At 36.1% G+C, this 25436-nt stretch overlaps 1 protein-coding gene across 5 annotated transcripts in view; it reads right to left on the bottom strand.

Moving 5' to 3' along the window:
* Nucleotides 1-25436, bottom strand: part of FOXN2 (forkhead box N2) — a 65869-nt gene that overhangs the window by 12924 nt on the left and 27509 nt on the right. For all 5 annotated transcript variants that reach the window (XM_059406115.1, XM_059406113.1, XM_059406116.1 and 2 more), the window contains 3 exons: nt 19322-19872; nt 4988-5112; nt 2330-2394 (listed from right to left, as the gene is read on the bottom strand). In XM_059406115.1, the coding sequence (XP_059262098.1) occupies nt 2330-2394; nt 4988-5112; nt 19322-19858 (727 nt within the window). In that variant the 5' untranslated portion in view covers nt 19859-19872. The remainder of the gene's footprint in view (nt 1-2329; nt 2395-4987; nt 5113-19321; nt 19873-25436) is intronic.

Genomic DNA, 25436 nt, shown 5'->3' on the forward strand with positions numbered 1-25436 from the left:
TTTTCAACTAAACTGTATGGTTTTTGAGAATAGGGCCTGGGTCACTTTTATCTCTGCATATCCCAAAGTATTCACACATTGTTTCGGCACTATGTGGGAAGTCAACAATTACTTGTAGAATAAACAGTTGAATGTTTAGTCCATTTAGCATTGTTTTTTCCCCAAACTTTTCTCTAGAAATAGCACTGAGAGAAGAAAAAGCAAATTTCCTCTTAAGTCTAGGCCCTAAAGCAACCTGATTTAAATATATAATTTTCTTAAGTTTTTGTGTGGTTTTGTATTTTCTGCTAAAACTCATGAGAACTGTATATTCTATTCCACAACAGGCCTGCATTTGTTTTAACCTGGAACTCCAAGCCCCCATGTCCCCAAGCTTAAGACTCACCAGTATAGAGATGGAGGGAAGTAAGCTATTAGCAGCACTGGAGAGGTGACGCACCATATGTCTAAGTCATTAGATGAAGGAGAGGGCTACTATGCTCTAGTTATAAAAAACTGAGGCTAAAACTAGCAGGAGAGGGGTGCCTGGGTGGCTCAGTCAGTTAAGCAGCTGCCTTTAACTCAGATCTTGATCCTGATCCTGGAGTCTCAGGATAGAGCCCCATTTCAGGGTCCCTGCTTGGTGGGGAGTCTGCTTGTCCCTCTCCCTCTACCCTACCCCCCCAGCTCGCTCTCTCTCTCCCAAATAAATAAATAAAATCTTTTTTAAAAAATTAAAAAAATAAAACTAGCAGAAGAAAAAACTGTAGAAGTGTCTGCTCACCAAAAGCAGCAGCAGAATCACGACAGAATGAAGTAAGAGCAAGAAGATTCTAAATAAACCCAGAATTCACAAAGAAAATGTTCTCAAAATCTGTATATGAATGTAGCCTGAAAGACTAAAGGTCAGAACTTATTGAGATAATAAAAATATGTAGTTTTTGCATGCCTAAATGTAGAGAAACCACATCTACCCATGCAGGAAGGAGAAAATGGATATTTGCATTATGTCAAGCCAGAACATAATCTGAACATACGCTCAATACACTTAACTTCTTTGCAGAATTCTCTTCAGCTTTTTCACACCACTTCTCTCCCTCATTTTTACAGACCATCATCACACAGCTTCCTAGGCTTGGTTTAGTGTAGTTCCAAAGAGCCAAAATGCATCTGATATGCAGAAAAGACCTCTGGTCTGAGGATTTCTGTTTTTAAAGGTTACAGAAATGTTTCTAGGCCCAAAAGCAACAATGCTAGAAAACCTTATGTTACTACATCACTAACTTAAAATATTAATTATGAGTAGGGGGAAAAAACCACTAATTCAGAATTTTTATATACTTCAGAAAAGTCACCTATGAAATTCTGAAAGTTAACTTCCTCCCTCCTTAAAGTTCTTTACACTTAACCTATAAAAGAAATACTCTAAACTACATTCTGATCCAAACTTCTTCTGTAAAGGGTCAGTAAGTATTTTAGGTTTTGTCAGAGAAGAGGCAAAAACAAGGATACCATACAGAGATCTCTGTTGCAACTACTTAACTCTGTTCTTATAGTAAATTTTCACATCCCTTGAGATATTATTTTTCAACTATTTATAAATATAAACTCACAGACCACATAAAAACACATGGCGGGCCAGATATGGCCCACGGCACATTTTGCCAATCTCTATTCTAGACTAAGACAGGCTTGAAAAGACAGCTCTATATGACAGTATTACTATTTTCAAGGAGAAATACACAAAAGGAAATTAAAAAACGGAATATACAACAGTATACACAGTTTGAGCCTAGCATTTGGAAAAAAATGTGTGTGTGTGTGTGTGTGCATGCAGACAGACACATCTACTCATGTATAAGGTGTAAGAAGAATCAAAGAAACTAAAACAAAATGTGGACGATAATAAAGAGTAATAAGTTTGTTTCTTTTTTGTGGGAGTTATTTAAATTCAAGTTAGTTAACATATGGTCTATCATTAATTTGGGGGTAGAATTTAGTGATTCATCACTTAACATTTAACACTCAGTGCTCATAGCATCAAGTGCCCTCCTTAATACCCATCAACTCCACTCCCTAACCGTCCACCTACCCTGTTTGTTTTCTAGATCTAAGAGTATCTTAAGGTTTGTCCCTCTGTTTTTATCCTTTTTATTTTTCCTTCCCTTCTCTTTTGTTCATCAGTTTTGTTTCTTAAAATTTAAATTCTTTTCTATAAATGTTTTTATTTTCCAAATCTTCTACAATGAACATGTAATACTTTTGTAATTAGAAAAGTATTAAATAAACCCCAAATCCTGATTTTTGACCTGAGCTGTTATAATTTAAAATAAAGTTTTTATACACATACCTTTGAGGGTTCGCACCTGGTTCTGCTTGAGTACAGAGTTTAAGAAGTGAGGTGATAAAGAGCCACTGAAAAATAAAGATAAATATGCTTATACAAATCTTTGTTTCACTTTTTATAGAACTTAGTCACAAATATGACCAATTTATACAATAAAAAACACAAACTATTTTTATCTTGTTTGCTTTGCTAATACTATTCAGTTTAGGAAGAGTCTGCCAAAGCAGAAAGAGCATTAGATCCAAGATTAAATCACAACTATTTGGACATTCTTAGGCAAAATAATTAATTTCTTAGTTTCTTCATCTGTAAAATAGGAATAATTAAACCTCCCACATAAGGGCTGCTGTAATGAATAATAATAATGCATTTAAAATGCCTGCAACAATAGACGATACATAATAGTTACTATTTGATTTTGTATTGGATGTTTTTAAGTTTGATATGATATCATATAGGTGTTACCACAGAAATGAAAGCACCTATCAAAACAAATGTATGAAGAGAATGTATGGTAATAAGGCAAAACAGATAAAGTTCCTGATTTTATTAAGAAATATCAGTATCAGATTAAACTTGCTATAGTCATAAGAGATCATCAGGACTTCAGGCTTTTTTTAAGTTTTAAGCAATTTCTACACCCAGAATGGGGCTTGAACTCAAAACCCTAAGATGAAGAGTCATATGCTCTTCTGACTGAGCTAGCCAGGTGTCCCATTTTGGCTTTTTTAATTTTTTTTCATTCCAAAAATTAAATCATTTTTGGGACACACTACTTCTGTTCTTTGAAATCTGTGAAAGCATAAAAAATCTGTTTTGCTAACTAAATTATAAGTCTATTTTGCATTAATAGTTTTACATATACTACATTTCATTCTTTTTCTCAACCTACCAATTATGACATGAAAGTGCTACACAAAGGTGTGTTAGATGGAACTATCATTTTGCCAAACAATGAAAAAGAGAAAATGTTTCCAGAAATATTAAGGTAATGTCTTAAAGTCAAAAATTATCTTTATGCTGTCATTTATCTATCTGTTTTTAAGCCACAAAATCATTTTTATTTAACATATGATAAAGCTAAAAGATATAAGATATAATCATGAAAATGCAACCTATGAAAGGCATATTTGAAGTGCATATTTGATGGTATACAAGAGTGTCAATTCCCTCATTTAATCTTTAAAAAAAATATAGCTAAATAAAACACATAAATGACAATAAGCAGAACTTACCATTAGTTTCTAAATTTTAATTGTTTTTTTAAACTACGACATCTCACAAGCACCAACATTAACTGATAAAGAAGATACCAAGTTTCAAACAATGAAGATACAAACTCTGATAAGTTTTCTAGGTTTCATTTCATAAAGATAAACCACTCAATCATTCTTGTGACAATAATCCTTTTAATCTACCAGTAAACAAGCTTAAGATCTCACTGAGTAGATATATATTACTAATTTCAACTTTAGCCTAATTTATTGTATTTCAGCTTATAGCCACTCCACTTAAAGTTATTTAATAGTAACTTTATTATTATTATTAACTAAGTTACTTAATAATTGTTTAAGAAATTAAACACTGTAAGGAAATATTGATAATTATTGCAGTTGAAGAGTTCATTATAGTTTTCTCCCTCCTTTTATGTATGTTTGAAATTCTCCATCTAGTATTTTATTAAAAAGCTTTTTAACCATTATAAGACCACCCTCAAAAGTATCTCAACAAAATCTGGCATTTTCAAATGAATTTACATAAGAGGATTAAAAAAAAGATTCTCAAGGCTTTTTAGGAAATGCAAAGAAAACCAGATTTGAAGTATCATTTTCAGCTTTCACTTAAAATGGGAAAGCTGTAAGATCAATAGGAGTCACTGAGTTTAAAAACAAGAGCTAAGGAAATACAACATTTACCAGCAGAAACAAAACAAATAAAAAAGTCAAAGCATTATTTTACTTGTCAGACATTTAAAAATTTGAGACTGTGAACATAATTTTCAAATATTAAATGTGCTGTGAAAGAAAACCAACTTAAAAAAGAAAAAGGAGGGTGCCTGGGTGGCTCAGTGGCTTAAGCCTCTGCCTTCAGCTCAGGTCATGATCTCAGAGTCCTGGGATCAAGGCCCGCATTGGGCTCTCTGCTCAGCAGGGAGCCTGCTTCCCCTCTCTGTCTCTGTCTCCCTACTTGTGACCTCTGTCAAATAAATAAATAAAATCTTTAAAAAAAAATGAAAAAGGAATAAACATATACATAAAAATGTTATAACGACAAACTTAATTATCTTATTTTAAAAAGTTCAAATATACTTTTAATTTTCCATTTCATTAGTCCGCATTAGTATTGTAGGCAATTAAAATAATTTAAACCTTTTGTACCTGAAATCATTATTATAACTTTCTTTAGGGTTTACTTATAATATACTCAGGAGTGACTATATTTTCCAAAATTTATGTTCTCACCTATCAAATATCCTATTTCCTAATAACACAAGTTAAGACTATAAATTAAAATGCCTTAGGCTAATTTCTTACCCATAAATTATTCTCAATGCAATAAATCCCTCCTCCCCCCAAACCATACAACTTTGTTAGGTTTTTTTCATGTCATACAATGAAATCTTATAAGTCACCACTGACACTTATATGGAAGATCCTGTACCTTTGTGGAGATGCAGGAGGGGTATAAAATGTCAATGCTGAGGAAAAAGGTTGCTTCTTCAGTGCCTGCATAAGGTTGGGTTTATATTCTGGATCAACACACCATAAGGAACCTTTCCCATTAACCTAAAATAAAATACATAAGAATTATTAACCTGCAACTTTAAGACATACACAACCAGTGCTTGAATGTTTTTACTAAATGTATGTGGGGAAAAAGAACCCTATAGTACCCTTTTGAGTACAATGCAAAGGTTGAATTAAGACTGCTGTAGGGGCGCCTGGGTGGCTCAGTGGGTTAAAGCCTCTGCCTTCAGCTCAGGTCATGATCTCAGGGTCCTGGGATCAAGCCCTGCTTGGGGCTCCCTGCTCAGCAGGGAGCCTGCCCCCGCCCCCACCGTCTACTTGTGATCTCTGTCAAATAACTAAGTAAAAATCTTTTTTAAAAAAGGGGGTGGGTGGGTGCCTGGGTGGTTCAGTCAGTTAAGCAGTTGCCTTCAGCTCAGATCATGATCCTGGGATCCTGGGATCGTGGGCTCGAGCCCCATATCGGGCTCCCTGTTCAGTGCACAGCCTGCTTCTCCCTCTCTCTCTGCCTGCTGCTCTGCCTACCCGTGCTCTCTGTGTCAAATAAATAAATAAAATCTTAAAAAAAAAAAAAAAAAAAAAGACAGACGGCTGTAAATACATTGTAGTTCAAAGGCCCTGGAAGCAGCTACCTGGGTTCTTATCTCCAGCTCTGTTATGTACCTGTTGTGTGATCTTAAAAGTTAATCAACCTCTATTTCTCCAGGCTATTACTCCTTCTACTGGGAAGTAGGGATGAGAACACTACCTATCTCACAGGGCTGTCCTGCGGATTAAATTATGCCTAAAGCACTCTGCATGGTGCCTGGCACATAGGGCCACAGAACATGCCAACCACTTCATAGTCTGTGAGAATGGTACAACCCCAAGATGTACAGTGAACAGCATGGAGAGCTGTACAATGTGGTCTTCCACATAGTAAGATGTAACAAATATAAGCTATTACCTTACTGTTATAGAAAAAACAGAAAGAAAAGGAAAAATTAAGCTTTCTGTGCAGCATCATTTCCCCCAAAGTGATAAGCAGTATGAGATCAAGTGATATAGCAAAAAACAATTTTTTTTAATGGCATTAACAGTACTGCTTAAGTTCTCATTTAAGGTAAGTTTAATTTTCAAAAGCAAATGATTTCAAGGGTTCCTGGGTGGCTCAGTAAGTTCAACAACCAACTCTTGATTTCAGCTTGGGTGTGGAACTCAGGGTTGTGGGACCGAGTCCAGCATCCAGCTCTGCACTAGGTGCAAGTCTGCTAGAGATTCTCTCCCTTTCCCCTCTGCCCCTCCCTGTGCTCAGTCGCTCGTGCAATCACTCTCTAAATGAATAAATAAACTCTTAAAAAAAAAGGCAAATGGTTTCATGAAAAGCATAGCAAACGTCTCAAAGAGGGGTAAATCAACAACTGAGGTATGGAAAAGACTCCTATAAAAGTTAACAAAGAGGAAGGAACAATCTGTATAAGATGATTAAGTTACAACATTTGAGGGACTTTTAAATAATGTGGCAATGAGCACACAAACCCAGATTCCACTGAAATAATCAAGAGAATCTAAAAATTATGGAATTTTTATGATTACTAGAAACTAGAGAAACTGTTAACTAAAGAGTGCCTGCTTGGGGTGTCTGGGTGGCTCAGGTGGTTGAGCATCTGCCTTCGGCTCGGGTCCTGATCCTGTGGTCCTGGGATCCAGGCCCATGTCTGACTCCCTGCCCGGTGGGGAGCCCGCTTCTCCCTCTCCTCCCAGCTCCTGGTCTCTCTTGCTATCTCTGTCTCTCCCCCTCTCTCAACTAAATAAATAAAATCTTAAATTAAAAAAAAAATGCCTGCTAAATTTCAAATGGAAGGGGCCTGAAAGGCTCACTTGTGTGATCCACAGTTTCCTCACTATTGAAGGAACAGCAAGTGGACAAGATACATGGAAAACCTCACTAGTATTATGTAACACGCAGGGGAGAAGGCCAGGCTATGAGCTACTAACTCCCTCAAATAGGTTTGAAAAATGCTGCACATTTTACTTCCCCTTCTTCTTAGAAGGTCATACCATATACCAGCAGGTTAAGGGATCTAAATAGTCTTGCTATCATTATACCTGTTTTATATGGTTTCCTAAAGTTATCTGATCAGAACCTCCTTATCCCAGGTAGTATTTGAGGAAGCTAGTGTTCTGTGGAACACTTATGAGAAAAACTGATGTAATTAATCAATTCTGGTAGAATATACTTTCCCAATATTAATGAAAAAGCTACAAACATTGATTAGGTCATAGAGAAAAATAAATTCCCTCTTAAAGTTCACAATTTTAAGAGTCCAGCACAAAAAAAAAAAAAAAAAAAAAAAAAATCCCCCAAACAAAATTCTGTGACCACTTGGAAATTTATAATTCTCTCAGATTAAAAAGATACCCAAACTACAATTATAGATTATCTGGTAAATAAAGGGTATAAACAGTTATATGAAAACTAAGAGAATGTAGCCAAAGGCAAATTTATATCCACTTTCATTCATTTTTCAAAAGACTTATTTATTTATGAGAGAGAGAGAGAGAGAGAGAGAGTGAGAGTGCACATGTGCACACGAGGGGAAGAGGGAGAGAGAATCTCAAGCAGACTCCCCACTGGGTGTGGGGCTCTCCTGGCAGCTCCATCTTATGACCCTGAGACTTTGACCTCAGCTGAAACCAAGAGTCAAGACACTTACCAACTGAGCCACCCAGGTGTCTATTTTTATTCTTTTTTTTTTTTTAAAGATTTTATTTATTTATTTGACAGAGACAAATCACAAGTAGTCGGAGAGGCAGGCAGAGAGAGAGAGAGGGAAGCTGGCTCCCCGCTGAGCAGAGAGCCCGATGCGGGACTCGATCCCAGGACCCTGAGATCATGACCTGAGCCGAAGGCAGCGGCTTAACCCACTAAGCCACCCAGGCGCCCCTGTCTATTTTCATTCTTAAACAACTGAAATATCTGAAATATTTAGATACTTTTAGCATATCTGGAAAAGGGGAGAGAGAAAATTAGGTGGGGAGAGAAAATTATATAATTTATATAATGTAAATATATCATATGAAATATGATAAATTGTTAAACTGGAAATCAGGTGGGGTGCCTGGGTGTCTCAGTGGGTTAAAGCTTCTCAGGCCTTGATGGGTTCTGGGATCGAGCCCTGCATCGGGCTCTCTGCTCAGCAGGGAGCCCGTTTCCCCCTCTCTCTCTCTGCCTGCCTCTCTGCCTACTTGTGATCTCTCTCTGTCAAATAAATAAATAAAATCTTAATAAAATAAAAAAATAAACTGGAAACCAGGAAAAGAATGGAACTGATAAATCAAGAGAGTATTCTAAAAAAAACCCATCAATATTCTACACACCCTAGTTAAGGTAGTCAAAGGAAATGACTGAAGAACTTTAGGAGCTGTGATACCTATCACCTGCTAACTCTTTCTTCCTTCAGGATAAACCTTTTCTACTTCCTTAGCTGAACATCCCTAACTGCACATCCTGAAAAGAACCTGGACTATAAGTATATCCTAGCACATGTACCATATCCATACACAGCCTACATACAGAACTCCACAGCCATGCAAGGGAATCCAAACTCAATCTCTTCTCACTTCTCCAGAGCTAAACACTACTTGTACAGTGGTTAAGAGTATGAACCTAAAAGCAATTTTGCCTCCTTGGGAATCCTGGCTGTCACTTAAGAGCTGTGTAATCTTCAGAAAAATGTGTTTGTTTCCTATGTATTAATATACTCAAAATAGAACTATATTAAAAATAGTATCGGGGTGCCTGGGTGGCTCAGTGGGTTAAGCCGCTGCCTTCGGCTCAGGTCATGATCTCAGAGTCCTGGGATCGAGTCCCGCATCGGGCTCTCTGCTCAGCAGAGAGCCTGCTTCCCTCTCTCTCTCTCTGCCTGCCTCTCCATCTACTTGTGATTTCTCTCTGTCAAAATAAATAAATAAAATCTTAAAAAAATAAAATAAAAAATAAAAAAAAATAAAAATAGTACCTACTTCACTTTAAGAATTATTGTATTATAAGAGTTAATTCACATAAAGTGCTTAGAGCACTGACAGACAATAAACACTGGCTGCTGCTGTTGATATATGTCATTTTCTTTGTAGTTCAAAAACAATTCCTTGTTTCCTCCAGCCTAATAGCATGCAAATTTGTTTTTCTGTTTCTATTCCACCAGATATTGGCATTACATTTTAACAAATATTTCTGAAGATTTTTTTTCTTTTTCTCTACAAATACTAAAAACCAACTATAAGGTATAACTTTCCTCCTCTCCTACCATGTGATGTACAAAACTTCCTCAGAACTCATAAGATTAGTGAGATCCAAACTGTTAATTTTTGTTTTATATTATACTTTTTCTACTTCAAAAATCCTTTCTTAAAATTTTAATTACACTTCACAATTCATTAAGAATTACTTGGACAACAATAAAATTTATGTGTGTTCTATTTCCCTGGTTCCTTTTTGTTCATATAAAATTCTATACGATGTAAGCTATTACGATTGCTTAAGATTTAACGTGATGAATTTATGTGCTTCCATTTCCCAAACTCTTTTTCAAGGCAATATTATTCTATTATTGAGGCTCTTTTATCTTCTGAACATCATATCATAGTTATTACAGCACATTAGCATAATATAAGGATATTTCCACTGGTATAAAAACAGGTCCTAATCATTGCTTATGTGATACTGGACAAATCCTGTAATCTGTAAGAGTCAGCGTTCTTATTCATATTTTATTCATAAAATTAAAAAAGAAACCAGTCCACTTCACTAAGGTTTTTGTTTATTTTTCAATTAATTTATTTTTTATTTATATTATATATTATTTATAATATAATATAAATAATATAAAATAAATAAAATAAAACAAAAATAAAATAATATAATATAAATAATATATTATATAATATATAAATAATACATATTATATATTTATATTTTAAAATATTTATATATATATTTATTTTTGTTTTATTTATTTGTCAGAGAGAGAGAGAGAGAGAGAGAGCGAGCACAGGCAGACAGAGTGGCAGGCAGAGTCAGAGGGAGAAGCAGGCTCCCTGCCGAGCAAGGAGCCCGATGTGGGACTCCATCCCATGACGCTGGGATCATGACCTGAACTGAAGGCAGCTGCTTAACCAACTGAGCCATCCAGACATCCCACTTCACTAAGTTTTTTTTTTAAAGATTTTATTTATTTATTTGACAGAGAGAAATCACAAGTAGGCAGAGAGCCAGGCAGAGAGAGAGAGAGAGGAGGAAGCAGGCTCCCTGCCGAGCAGAGAGCCCGATGCGGGACTCGATCCCAGGACCCTGAGATCATGACCTGAGCCGAAGGCAGCGGCTTAACCCACTGAGCCACCCAGGCACCCCCACTAAGTTTTGATTAGATTCAAATAAGGTAATTCTGGACACCTGGGTGGCTCAGTCAGTTAAGTGCATGCCTTTGGTTCAGGTCATAGTCCCAGGGATTCCAGGACCCTAGGATCAGGGGATAGAGCCAAGCATTAGGCTTCTTGCTCAGCAGGGAACCTGTTTCTTTCTCTCCTCCCTGCCACTGCACACTCTCTCTGTCAAATAAATAAATAAAATCTTTAAACAAGAACAACAAAAAGGTAATTTATGTGTAAGTGATATAGAGCTGCAAAATAAATGGATACTTACCTATTTCTGGGGGTTATTCTGAAATTGGCATAAGGTTAGAGTTTATATGTTTGCTTACTTTTTTAAGATTTTTATTTATTTGACAGAGAGAAAGAGTGAACAAGAGATAGAACAAGAGCACGGAGAGAGAGCAGCAGGCTCCTGGATGAACAGGCAGCCTGACATGTGGATCAATCCTAGGACCCTGGGATCATGACCTGAGCCGAAGGCAGACACTTAACTGACTGAGCCACCCAGGTCTCTGTTGTCGGTTTTTTGTTGTTGTTGTTTTGTAGTTTTTTGTTTTGTTTTGCTTTTTTAAAAGATTTATTCAGGGAAAGCTCAAGTGAGTAAGTGGGGAGGGGCCAGAGGAGAGAGAATCCTGAACATAACTTTCCACTGAGTGCCAAGGACCCTGAGCCAAAAATCAAGAGTCGGCTGTTTAATGGACTGAGCCACCAATGTGCTCCAAGTTTATATGGTTCAGTAACAGCATATTCCTACTCCTTTACCTCTAAGATGGAGCTTTGAAAAAATGAAAAATATGAACAAAATCAATTAATTCTAAGTAAGAGATAAAAGGTAATAAAGAACAAGAAATAAACTAAATTTAGAAAGGAAAACCGCTCTTGTTTTAGAAAAAGTATGCTATCAGTGTAAGCAGTTTTTAACATCCTAGCAACCTAAATATATCATAAAAGAAAAGCCATAGCTGTCATATTATGCTGTAATATAAAAAGAAACATACCATACTATTAGGTGAAACTTTTTTCTGGCCTTCAGCAGCAAAATATCTATCATATGAACTATATACTAAGTAAGTATTTGAAATTTTGATTTGTTTTTTAAAGGAAGTTAAATTTTACAAATGTATTTTTGGATGAAATTACTTAAATTAGGTATGTTTTCTGTCAGTTGGCTTACAAATGTATTTTTGGATGAAATTACTTAAATTAGGTATGTTTTCTGTCAGTTGGCTTAGGGAAATAAAACTTTAAAACATTACCAGCCACAACATCCTTTGCCCAACCCACTTCAGTTTCATATAGAAAAGATAGGTATATTATTTTTCATATAATGACTAAGATAATTATTTTAACAATTCTAGCCATGTTCTATCTTAGTATTCCTGAATGGCACTCCTAGAAACTGGTTCAAGAGTGTACTTTTTAAATTCTATCGTGAGAATTACAAATTGTTTTGATCATAGTAGAATTGCTATTTCCTTGAAATAGTAAATTGGAAGAACTACCGAAAACCTGCTGTTCAGGGCAGTTAAGTATCTTGAGTAAGGTCTCCAAATAACAGTCTGGTTATGTTACCATGGCAGCATTTCCTTCCACTTGGGTCTGTTCACAAACTATCAGTAACAAGAGATAAAATTATGTATTTGCTAACACTATGTTTTAGAGTCTTCAGCAAAGAGGAATTTATTTTAAACTAACTTTCACTTAAAAACCTTGCCCCTTTATTATTGTGCTTAGATGACAGAACACAAATAATGAAGAGTTTTAGACATTAGGTATTGTTTTAAACTAAATGTGCCTAAAACAAAATAAATCTGTGCAATGAAAACAGGAAATGTGCATTCTCTCATTCACTATTTTGCATTTGGAATTACAAGGCTTCTGAACTTACTTGGTAGAGAACCACTGAAGGTTTTTAAGAAACAAGGAATATACTAAGAAATGAACTTTTAAAAGATCTTAAGATTGGTTGTAAAGAACAGTTTAGGAGAAAAGGCAAATAATATTCACTATTCCCGAAATGTTTTTATGTATTTGCCTTGTATATTTTAACAGTTTCTCCCCAACTATCTTTTCTGTGGTTTTTAGAATGACTGAATTAAAAAGAATTAGCTGATTAAAAAGGGCATTCATAAGTTCAGTTTGAGCTTAAAGCATGAACTTTTATAGTGGTTGGCATGACTTCTTTTCCTGGAATTCAGCTATTGAAGCGAGTCATCACTATGCAAATGTACAGACTAAAACTGTACTAACCCAAGCAAAATTTCTAATTTTATGTTTCCCAGCTCAAGTCTCACAGTTATAGTGTCTTGGTTTGGCTTTATAAAAATTAAGAGAAGTAGATATAAGACCTGGATGTTTAAATATTTAAAACATGAAACCCAAAGCAAAACAAACAAAAAAAGACAATGTCTAACTACTATAATTTTAAAATACTGAGATAGATAAATACCAAGCCAAGATTTTTAGATATGTCTATTCAGAGTAATAACTATGATATGGATGATAGGGGAGAAAATCTAATCAGCAGCTATCCAACTGGCTGCGTATCATTACCACTTTGTAGTTTGACCCAGACCTTGCCATCTTGCCATTTTTTTAAGATTATCACCTATAGATAAGAGATATTCATCATAAAAGGCTGGCAAGGTTGCCAAATTCAATTCCAACATTTATTCAAAGTATAACTTACTTGCCTTCTGCAGATTACAAGAGAAGTACTATTATTCTGAAACAGTGATTCTAGAAGTATTTCATAAACTAAAAAAAAACAACAAAAAAACTCACAACAAACCCACAAGCAACCCCAGTTCTACCTGAATGTATCATTTTCTGTCCAAACTTCAGACATTTAAGCAGAGTGGCTATTGATTCTGCCAGTTTCTTTCCTCCTACCCTGACCTGTTGTAATTGCTGACTAATTTTTATCCCAATATATTACAATTTCTATATTTATCCTCATATTTTTTATTATCTCCTAAGATAATTTCTTTCTCTTTATCATACTCTCCCTGTACTCTGGACTGTATGCTTTCTTGTTCGCTAACTCTCACTTCTTTAATTTCTTTCTTTCTCTGAGCATTTAAATTTTTTTTTTTAAGGATTTTATTTATTTATTTGTCAGAGAGAGAGCAAGCGAGAGCGAGCGAGAGCGAGCACAGGCAGACAGAATGGCAGGCAGAGTCAGAGGGAGAAGCAGGCTCCCTGCGGAGCAAGGAGCCCGATGTGGGACTCGATCCCAGGACGCTGGGATCATGACCTGAGCTGAAGGCAGCTGCTTAACCAACTGAGCCACCCAGGCGTCCCTCTCTGAGCATTTAAAAATGCTCAGGTTAATCATGTAAATAATGCACACATTTAAAAATTAAGGATAAAAACAAATCCCTTTTGATCACTACCACAAATTAAACTACACTGGACATATTATTTGCAATTTTTATTACAAACAATACCACAGTGGATATATACCTCCTTGTATGCAACTATGAATATTACTCTAGGGGAGAAATCAGAATCTAATCCACTAGATCAAAAGATATGCACATTACTAATTTTAATAATTGTAGCCAAGGTACCCCGAAAAATGGTCATACTAATTTACACTCTTATTAGTGGTATGAAAATGCTGGTATAATTTCTCCCATTCTTATCTAAATTGATATTATCAAGCACTTAAAATTTTTGCATTCTCATGGGGTACAACTATTTTTGTGGGTTCTTTTAATTTGTATGTCCTTGATTACTAGTGAGGATGAACATCTCTGCATGCTCATTGGCCATTTGTATTTCCTCCTCTAACTGCCTGTTCATATTCTTATCCATTTTTTAATTAATTTTCTTTCTCTTATTGAATTAGATGAATTCTTTATACACAGTGTGTACTGCTCATTGTAAACATCTCCAATCAACTTCACATTTAATGACGGAATGCTAATAGTTTGAAACTGGCCATGATGGAAATATTTATACTGTGAAAATCTATAAAAGCTATATCCTCACCCCTTACTCAATCCCTACCCCACATATACCAGCACACCATATTTTTAATCCTAATCTGTTGGCAGCTAGTTGTCTCAATCACTTCTTAACCAATCATTTCAAGAGTTCTGCAACATTTAATGCTGTTGCTCATTCACCCTTAAACTTACCCTCCTACAACTGAATTTTTCAGTTGTTTCAGTTGTTTAGTTCAGTTTCAGATTTTTCAGCTGAAAAATCAGTGCTGATGACTTCCAAATTTAGGACTTTAATCTAATATTACCACTATTCCTGTACCATATTTCTAAGTACCTAGTAGACAGTTCCAGTTCTAGGTCCCAACATAAGCATAAACACAACAGGTCTAAAACTAGAAAATAAAGAAGTGATATAATTCAAAATAAGATCTAATAATACATGTTGGAGAGAACATGTCCAACATTCCTAAAACTTTTAGTCATCTGAAAGGCTGGGGGAATCTGCTTCCAAGACGGCTTATTCACATGACTGTTGGCAGAAGGCCATATTTCCTTGACACATAAGCCTCTCCATAAGGCTGCTTAAATGTCCTTATGATATGGCATCTGGCTTCCCCTACAGCTAGTTATCCAAGAGCCCAAGATGGAAGCTATAGTGCTTTTTATGACCTAGCCTCAAAAGGCAAGATGCATCATTTCCACAATATCCTCGTGGTTAAATAGGTCCACCCTATTCATTACTGAAGGGAATTCTACAAGGGCAGGAATAGCGGAAGGTAGGGCTCATCTGGAGGCCTCTTAGACGCTATGACAGAGATTGATCCTTTGACATTACTGAGGCTTTTTTAATGGCCTAACACTTAGTTGGTCTTCATAAATATCCCATGTGCAGTAGACAATGTGTTAGATAGCAATATGTTATGAAAGATAACTAATGCAACCTCCTTTAAGTTAGCTGTAAGATGATGATGGATGATGATATATCCTAATGTCTTGCTACTCATGGACTAATGGCACCAGGATCAATGGGGCACCTGTTAGAAAAGAAAGCCTCATCTCCACTCTGGATTTCCTGAGTCAGAATCTGCATTTTAACAAAAGCCCCAGATATCAGTGTATACACTTAAACTTGAACAGCACTACCTTAGAAAAATCCTTCAGTCACTTAAAAACATAACTACTTGCTCATAATTTTTATTCAAAACAAGAATAGGAGAGTTCTGCTACCACTTGGGGGACAGAAAGCATTAGAGAACATTGTTCCCAGCCTAACAAGAAAAAAACAAAATAATCCATAAAATCGTAGTATTTTATGAGCTCATCTGAGAGCTAAGGCCACAGACAACAGAAAGAACTAAATTCTAAAGTGTGACAGGCCTCTGTTAGGAGAGATGGAATACACGAACTGTTTTACCTTTGGGAGAGCACAGAAATAGTGGCTGTCATAAAGTAAGGTTAAAAACAAAAACAAAAACCATGGGGCACCTGAGTGGCTCAGTTGTTAAGCATCTGCCTTCAGCTCAGGTCATGATCCCAGGATCCTGGGATCAAGCCCCACATTGGGCTTCGGGCTCTCTGCTTGGCAGGAAGCCTGCTTCTCCCTCTCCCATTCACCCCACTTTTTTTTTTTCATTTTAACAAATTCTTAAAAGCAGGGCACCTGGGTGGCTCAGTCAGGTAAGTGTCTGTCTTCAGCTCAAGTCATGGTCCCAGGATCAACCCCGGAGCTGGCTCCCTGCTCAGCAGAGAGCCTGCTTCTCCCTCTCCTCCCTCCTCCTCCTGTTAGTGCTCTCTCTCACTATCTCTGCCATGATCTCTCTCTCAAGAATAAATAAATAAATAAAATGTTCAAACAACAACAAATTTTTAAAACCCAAGTGTGAGCTAGCAAGATAATTTAGCATCCTTGCCATTCCCATATAAAAAGGTCTGCATCTATTAGCCAGCATTTTTCTATAGGCCTCCATCCAGTGCTCCATAGGAAGACTTTAGACAGGACAAGAGACCTAACAGTGACACTCACGGAGATGGTGATGGATGTGCAGAATATACTAAGATTTAAGGCTGAACAAGGCTATCAGGCAAACTTCATCCATATTCTGGGCTTTACATGCCCATAAGATGAGATCAGATGTCACTGTGGGAAAGGAACACAATCTGCCTTACATACTGGACAAAGCTCCGCTATGAAGCAAAAGCTGTCTGCCACTCAGAGACAGGCAAAACACCCTCCTCACCCCAGTTCCAGATAAGGGATGGTTATTGCTGGAGAAAAATACAACACTCGACTATCCTCACACTTTAGTGACACTAGGCAATGGCCATGTGTCATTAGGTAAGGGGCAGGAAATCCGCTCATGCCCAGATGATACAAAGCAGAGATCTGCTGCCCTGAGAAAGGGAATGGTAACTTACTTGTACCAGGACCTCTCATTGATACTAGGCAGAGTTTATTTACCTTGAAATGAATGAGCAGGAAACTGGCCCGAGCTCTGGAGCAGTGCTGTCCAATAAGACTTTCTACAATGACAGGAATATCATGTATCTATACTGTCTAATATGTCAACCACTAGCCACATGAAGAAGCCACCACTAGACTTCACTCTGAGTAGATGGGAGAGGCTGTCTGCTCCAAGGGAAGGAAAGGAAAGTCCTGCTTTTGAGACACAGGCATACAAAGCCTGCTTAATACTAAAACTAGAGCAAAAAAGTCAAGAAACTCATGTTCCTACCCCAAGAGCCTCATACCAAGTAACAGCAATTGCTGTGGGAGGGGCAAGAGCACAGAGCAAAATATGTAATTCCCTTCTTGCCCCCAAATGTATCACAAGCTGAAAGATCAAGGTAGAGCAGAAATGCTAAGAAAAATCATCTGACACTCCAGGACTCACATTAAGCCCAAGTATTAGCAGTCCATCTCTGCATGAATTTGAAGCCTTTGGTACTCAGAAGATAACTACGACAACCACAAAAGCTAAATCCAGCCCAGTTATTACCTAAATTGACCTATACCTGTTTCACGCTAACAACCTGACAAAAGTAGAGGCATGTTTATTTCTGGACAGAAATATTATCTACCGAAGTCTCTACCATTCTTTTACAATGTTTGACATTTAGTCCAAAATTATGAAACACACAGAGAACAGGATAAAACAGTCAACAAAATCAGACCCAGAGATGGAGGAGATATTAAAATTATTAGACAGAAACCCTACTTACAATTAATATATTTATGGGTCTGGTGGGAAATTTTAGCAGAAAGATGGAGACTACTTTTAAAAAGGCAAATGAAGGGCGACCTCTTGAGTTCCCTCCTTCCCTCTTTGGGACCTTTGTATTATCACTTTATTATCACTCAATAAACCCTGCTTTGCTGCCAAACAAAAAAAAAGGCAAATGAACAAGCTACAGATGATAAATATGCAGAAGTCCTTTATCAGGTTTATCAACAGAATAAACATATGAGAGGGAAGACTAAACCAAAAAAGATTGAAAGAAATGATCCAAACTGAAACAAAAAGACAAAAGACTAGAAACTAGGGCAGAGCAACTAAGAGGTGAGACAATAGCAAAGGTCTAACATATTTTTACTTGGAGTCCCAGAAGTGGGAAGTGAGCCACAGAAATATCTGAATAGCTAATGAGCAAAACTTTTCTAAATTAAATAAATGACAACAAATCACAGATCCAAGAACCTCCAAAAAACCAAAGCAGGATAAAAATAAACACACACCTTGGCGCACCACAGCCAACCTGCTGAAATAATGACATAAAGAGAAAAGTCTTGGAAGTCAGACAGAAAAAGAAAAAGAAGAAACATCACAGAGGAACAAATATAAGAATGGCTGCAGACTTCTTATCAGACACTGTATACGCCAGAACACAAGACAGTACCATCTTTAAAATACTTCAAGAAAAAAAAAATTTCTTAACATCCACAAAAAGATTCTTATAAATTCATTGCTAGATTTCAACTATAAGAAATATTACATATACTTATCCATGAAAAAGGAATTGATCCTGATAACATAACATCAGGATTAGTCAACTTTTTTTGTGTAAAGCCATATAATAAGTGGTATAATAGTATAATGATGAGGGGTGCCTGGGTGGCTCAGTGTGTTAAAGCCTCTGCCTTCGGCTCAGGTCATGATCCCGGGGTCCTGGGATCGAGCCCTGCATCGGGCTCTCTGCTTGGCAGGGAGCCTGCTTTCCCTTCCTCTCTCTCTGCCTGCCTCTCTGCCTACTTGTGATCTCTGTCAAAAAAACAAAACAAAACAAAACAACTATAAAAAATAGTATAATGATATTTTTTGAAGATAAATGTGATAAATTAAAGATAAATACTGAAAAGTATAGAGCAACCACCACCATCACCAGCAGCCGCCCAAAAGGGAATAGCTGATAAGCCAATTGTAGAGATAAGAGTGAATCACAAAAAAAATACTCAATCCTTAAAAAGACGGGAAAAGTGGAAGAAAAGAATAGAACAAACAAAAAATAGCACAATGACAGATTTATAGCCAACCATATCCATTACATTAATGTAAATGGTCTACATTCCAATTATAAGTCTGAGACTGTCATACTGAATAAATAACATACTGAGAGTGGCAGAACACTATAGAAACTAAGCATAGAAAATTAGAACATTAGAAAACTAATTTATGTCCTATAGTAGACTGAAATTGTTAGATTTATATCAATATTTAAGAAATTTAAAAACATCTCAATGAAAGCAAGTGATGAATATAATTAGGCTCAAACTGAAGTAATTATGAGTTGACAATTTTTTGTCTTCCTTTAGTTTCCCCATATTTTAAGGTCTCGAAGTTAATTCTCCCCCACCCTCCCTAAATACAGCAATGTTCATAAACACTGACCTTGCCATGGCTTCTTTCCACTTTCTGAAAACATTTATTCAGGGACAGATTATGTCGGACAGAATTCTTCCAGCCTGTTGGTGCAGTAGCAAAATATGGGAAGCGGTCCAAAATCCAGCTATAAATTTCTTTGACAGGCAAACATTTATTTGGAGAGTGTTCAATAGCCATGTAAATGAGAAGACTAAAGGAGTATGGGGGCTTTGCAGTTGCTGATTTTTTTTCTGGGTTCTGATAGCAAGATGGTCCTAAGGATGGCACATCATCTCCCTCTATGTCATACAATGGACTAACGATTGGAAGACCCTCACTTCCAAAGCTGAAGTTTGTTAGAAGATTAGTACTTTCATGAAGCCAGTTCAAGTTTGTGAGTTCATCATCTGCTGACTCACTGTCCACTACAGTGGCCTTTGGCCTGGCAGCATCAACAGCTTCAGGCAAGCTTCCCATTTTGTAAATCTGGCTTAATCCTGCAACCTTTTCAGCTCCTGGAGTTTCAGCTCTCTTTTCTGGAGTCATTCCAATTACTGGACCCATTTACTCTTACAGTTCTGCAATAAAGAAAACAATTGTCAATCAATATGATACTTAAGACTCTTAAGCTCATGGAAAATGAAAATACATATTTAAATATCACAAATCAGAAATTTTGCAATTAGCCCACATAATATTGAAGCACAATATTTGTACAACAAAGACATTAAAGGTTACAATCCAAGGAAGAGAACTTATTTCATATTATTTGAAATGGCTGTAAATAAAATACAGCATTGTAACACCATATGTGAGTGATATTAATACAAGTAAATAATCTATTTTGAATACTTATTAAAGTCCCCAGCCTACAGTAACAGCCTCGTAATGGTTATTGTTATTAAAAATGAGCAGACTTTCTGGGACGCCTGGGTGGCTCAGTGGGTTAAGCAGCTGCCTTTGGCTCAGGTCATGATCCCAGTGTCCTGGGATAGAGTCCCACATCGGGCTCCTTGCTTGGAAGGGAGCCTGCTTCTCCCTCTGCCTCTGCCTGCTGCTCTGTCTGCCTGTGCTTGCATTCTCTCTATCTCTAACAAATAAATAAATAAAATATTAAAAAAAAAATGAGCAGACTTTCTTTGAATTATAAGACTAGATAATCCATGCATTTTAAGGATATATGACTTTACTCGATATAGAAAATAACCAAATTTAAATTGAATACATTGAAATTCAAATAAATATTTATTTAATAAATTTAAATTCAGTATTAAGCCAAATTTAAAATATTGCTTAAACAATAATTCCAAACAAACCCTTTCCTCAAATCGAAATATTACTACAAAGAGATAAATAACTTCTAATATTTTTATAGATTATACTAAAAAGATAACATTTCTTACTAAATCCACTATCAACAAAATTATTATTTACTATAAATTTATTACATTCAATATTTTAACTGAATTCTATATCATCTCATCAAATATTGACAATGAAATGCTGGCATTCTCTAAGTAAAATTTGAATTATCACTGTAATTTTCCAGGAGAAGGGGAAAAAAGCTATTTCTAAACTATCCTTTTTCATTTCTATTTTCTTAAATGTCTTTTGTTTTGCCTTTGAAACATACTTCAAGGCAAAAAACATATCATGGGAAAATAAGTGACCAAAAAGAAAAGTGATACAAGTAATGTACTATTAAATTCATTTTTAGTGGTTCATAAAAGTACCTCATTTATGAATTCAGTGAAAAACTTTCTATCTTCCATTATCCTATTCAATCTACTTATGCTTATATAACTGAAATAAGAGAAATACCCCCACAGTTTTATTTCACTTAGAACAAAGCTGGCAGGTTACTCCAAAAACTATGAAACCAGTCAATTTTACATGTGTAACAGTCTATCTGGATTCTGGTAGCTATTAATAGATGTAGTCTCAAAGCTCTTATTACTAACAGCATCAGCTAATATTTTTGGGGCCAGGTATTGTGCTGAACATTACAAATTATATCTCAATTAACCATCAATTAAACCCTATAAAGTAGGCATTATTATTAACCCAATTTTATAAATGAGGAAAATAACTCAGAGGTTAGCATCGTGTTTTAGCTTACCTGGTTAATAATGGGAAACAACAGAATTTAAACCTGGGCAGACTGACTTCGGAACCACAACTACTACATTATCCGGGTAAGAATGCAAACTCATCATTGTTGAATACCAATGACCCAGTCCCATCTATTTTAAATCTTACTACTATTCTCTCCACATCCAGTTCCTATTTTTCTTACTTAGACCTGTATTTATAACTTAACATACCAAGATACTTTAAGAAGGAAAAGATCAAACTGTAAAAATTTGGTTTGTATTTCAGGTATGGAAGCCACATATTCATAAACATGCACACGTGTGCATGCATATGTGCAAGTAATATATGTCCGAGATGACTTTCTATCCTATGTAGAGGACCAAATTATTCACTTTACCACCAAAGTCTCTCTACCCATAGAGAATTTCAAAAAAAATGTGTCAATGAGAATTCACTTGAATTCTTAAGTAGCTGATATTTTTAGCAATACTAATTCAGACAGACATTGTTGACAGATATGAGAATAACATATATTCTCCTCAGAAACTAATTCAGATGGTTGCAAATATATATTATTTCTCTGAATTACAAGTTTAGAATAAAATCCATTACTTTAAGATGTAAAGCAGTATTACGGCAGCATAGATGCCAAAGATTACACAAAGTGTACAGCCAAGCACAGTTAAAAAAAAAAAAAAAACAAGTACTGACACTGAAAGGGTGACATTCTCTTAGGAAGGTTTGAACTGTGACTGTATTTTCAAGGAGAGAAAAAGAGCTGTTTCTAAACTATCCTTTTAGTATACTTTAGGACATCATCCACTTAGAATACAAAGTCCACCACAATAAACAGGCAAATCATCTTTTCTCACAAATGAAATAAGTATGTAAAAAGCAAACATACATTAGAAAATACCCAACTTCACTGATAATCAAAGAAACTCAAAGCAAAACACAAATGTGGTATTAAATATGACAATGTATTTGTCACAATGCAGTAAGCACAAATATTAGTAATAAAAATATTATCTACTTTTGCCCAAATTAACAATGGTTTAAAAAATATTATATTTAATACAAAATTTTGGGCAAGGAGCTAGTGCCATTTTGGAATACTAACTGGCAATATGTACCAAGAATCATTAAAAATGTCATATTCTTTGACTCAATAATTCACAGATCAATGGAACAGAATTGAGAACCCAGAAATAAACCCATACATATATGGTCAATTAAGGTACAATGAAGGAGACAAGAATATAAAATGGGGAAAAGAGAGCCTCTTTGATAAATGGTGCTGGGAAAACTGGACAGCTACATTCCTAAGAATGAAACTGGACCACTTAAACAATATACAAAAATAAACTAAAAATAAATTAAAGACCTGGGGCTTGGGTGGCTCAGTTGTTAACGTCTGCCTTCAGCTCAGGTCATGATCCCAGGGTCCTGGGATTGAGCCCCACATCGGGCTCCCTGATCACTGGGAAGCCTGCTTCTTCCTTTCTCATTCCCCTTGCTTGTGTTCCCTCTCTCACGGTCTCTCAAATAAATAAAATCTTTAAAAATAATAATAATACATTAAAAAATAGATAAAAGATCTAAATATAAGACCTGAAACCAGGAGCACCTGGGTGCCTCAGTGGGTTAAGGCCTCTGCCTTCGGCTCAGGTAGTGATCTCTGGGTCCCGCAATCAAGCACCGCATGGGGCTCCCTGCTCGGTAGGGAGAATACTGTCCCCCCAACCCCCGCCTGCCTCTCTGCCTGCTTGTGATCTTTGTCTGTCAAATAAATACATAAAATCTTTTAAAAATATTTAAAAAAGAAAAGAAAAGACCTGAAACCAGAAAACTCCTAAAAGAAAACAGTCACTAATCTCTTAGACATCAACTATAGCAATATTTTTCTGGATCTGTCTTCTCAGGCAAAGGGAACAAAAGCAAAAATAAACAATAGGGCTATATCAAACTAGAAAGTTTTTGCTGAGCAAAGGAAACCATAAACGAGACAAAAGGTTTTCTCCACTAAATGGGACAAGAGTTTTGTAAATGATATATATGTTAAGGGTTTAAATATCCAAAATATATAAAGAACACCACCAAACCCCCCCTAAATAATCCAATTAAAAATGAGCAGAGGACCTAAATAGACATTTTCCCAAAGACACACCAGATGGACAACAGACACATGAAAAGATGCCCAACATCACTAACCATGTGGGAAATGCAAAAGCAGAACCAGAATGAGATGTCACCTTATACCAGGCAGAATGGCTACTATGAGAATTATAAGAAATAACAATTATTGGTGAGGCCACGGAAAAAAGGGAACTCCCACAAACCACTAGGTGAGATAGAAATTGGTACAGCCACTGTGGAAAACAGTATGGAGGTCCCTTGAAAAATTAAAAATAGGTACCACAGGATCTTGTAATTCCACTTATGAGTATTTATCCAAAGAAAACAAAAACACTAATTCAGAAAGACAGGAGCACCCCTATGTTTACAGCAGCCAAGGTACAGACGCAACTTAAGTGTCCACTGTTAAATGAATGGATAAATAAGATATGGTATATATAAGCAATGCAGTATTAGTCATAAAAAGGAATGAAATCTTGTCACTTGTGAAAACATGGATGGACTTAGAGAATATTACGCTAAGTGAAATAAGTTAGACAGAAAGACAAAAACCATATGATTTCACTTACCTATGGAATCTAAAAAACAAAACAAAACCAATAATATCAATAAAGAAATAAACTCATAGGGGCACCTGGGTGGCTCAGTCATTTGTTAAGTGTCTGCCTTCAGCTCGGGTCATGATCCCGGGGTCTTGGGATGAAGCCCCACATAGGGCTCCCTGTTCAGCAGGAAGCCTGCTTCTCCCTCTTCCATTCCCCCTACTCATATTCCTGCTCTCGCTATCTCTCTCTGTCAAATAAATGAATAAAATCTTAAAAAAAAAAAAAAAAGGAAATAGACTTATAAATATGAAAGACAGGTGGTTACTAAAAGGAAGAGTATGGAGGGATGGGTGAAATGGGTTGAAAGGGAATAAGAAATACAAACTTCCAGCTGTAAATTAAGTAAGTCACGGGGATGAAAAGTTTAGGACAGGGAAAATAGTCAATAATATTGTAATGTACTGGGGTGCCTGGGTGGTTCAGGCAGTTAAGCGTCTGTTGATTTCAGCTCAGGTCAAGATCTTGGGGGGAGTCCGCACTCAGTGGGGAGTCTACTTGAGGATGTTCCCCCTCTTCCTCCACCCTCCTCATCTAAAATAAATATATACATCTTCAAAGGAATAACAGTAATATTGTAATGCACTTATTGTGATGAGGATTTTGTAATGTATACAGCTGTTGAATCACTATGTTGTACACCCAAAACTAGTTTAATATGCTATGTCAACTATACTTCAAATTTAAAAAGTCATATTCTTTGACCCAATAATTTCATTTATGAATCACTTTGTGAAATAATACTACACAGGAAAAATAGATTGTCTCTGTCTCCCTCGTCTTTTATACACACACACACACACACTCATCCAAGAATTATTAAAGACAGTAGAAAAGTATAAATATCTTATACATTATAGAGAAATAGCTAATTTAACTGAAGTACATCAATTCAATCTAATATTTAGTCACTAAAAATAACTTTCTTGGGGCTCCTGGGTGACTCAGTGGGTTAAAACCTCTGCCTTCGGCTAGGGTCATGATCCCATGATCCTGGGACTGAGCCCTGCTTGGGGCTCTCTGCTCAGCAGGGAGCCTTCTTCCCTTCCTCTCTCTCTGGCTGCCTCTCTGCCTACCTGTGATCTCTGTCCGTCAAATAAATAAATAAAACTAAAAAAATAATGATAACTTTCTTGAAGACTGTGAAGTAAACAAAAAAGATTATAAATTAGTGAAAAAGTAAAAATATATAAAACACTAAAAGTAGTTTTTATTAACTTGATAATTTTTTCTTTGATCTCTTTACCACTTTTTCTTTAATGTGTTTATTATTTTTAGAATAAAAAATTAAAATGCATTCAAGGGGAAGA

This window comes from Mustela nigripes, chromosome 7 (genome assembly GCF_022355385.1).
Source record: "Mustela nigripes isolate SB6536 chromosome 7, MUSNIG.SB6536, whole genome shotgun sequence".
Taxonomy (NCBI): Eukaryota; Metazoa; Chordata; class Mammalia; order Carnivora; family Mustelidae; genus Mustela; species Mustela nigripes.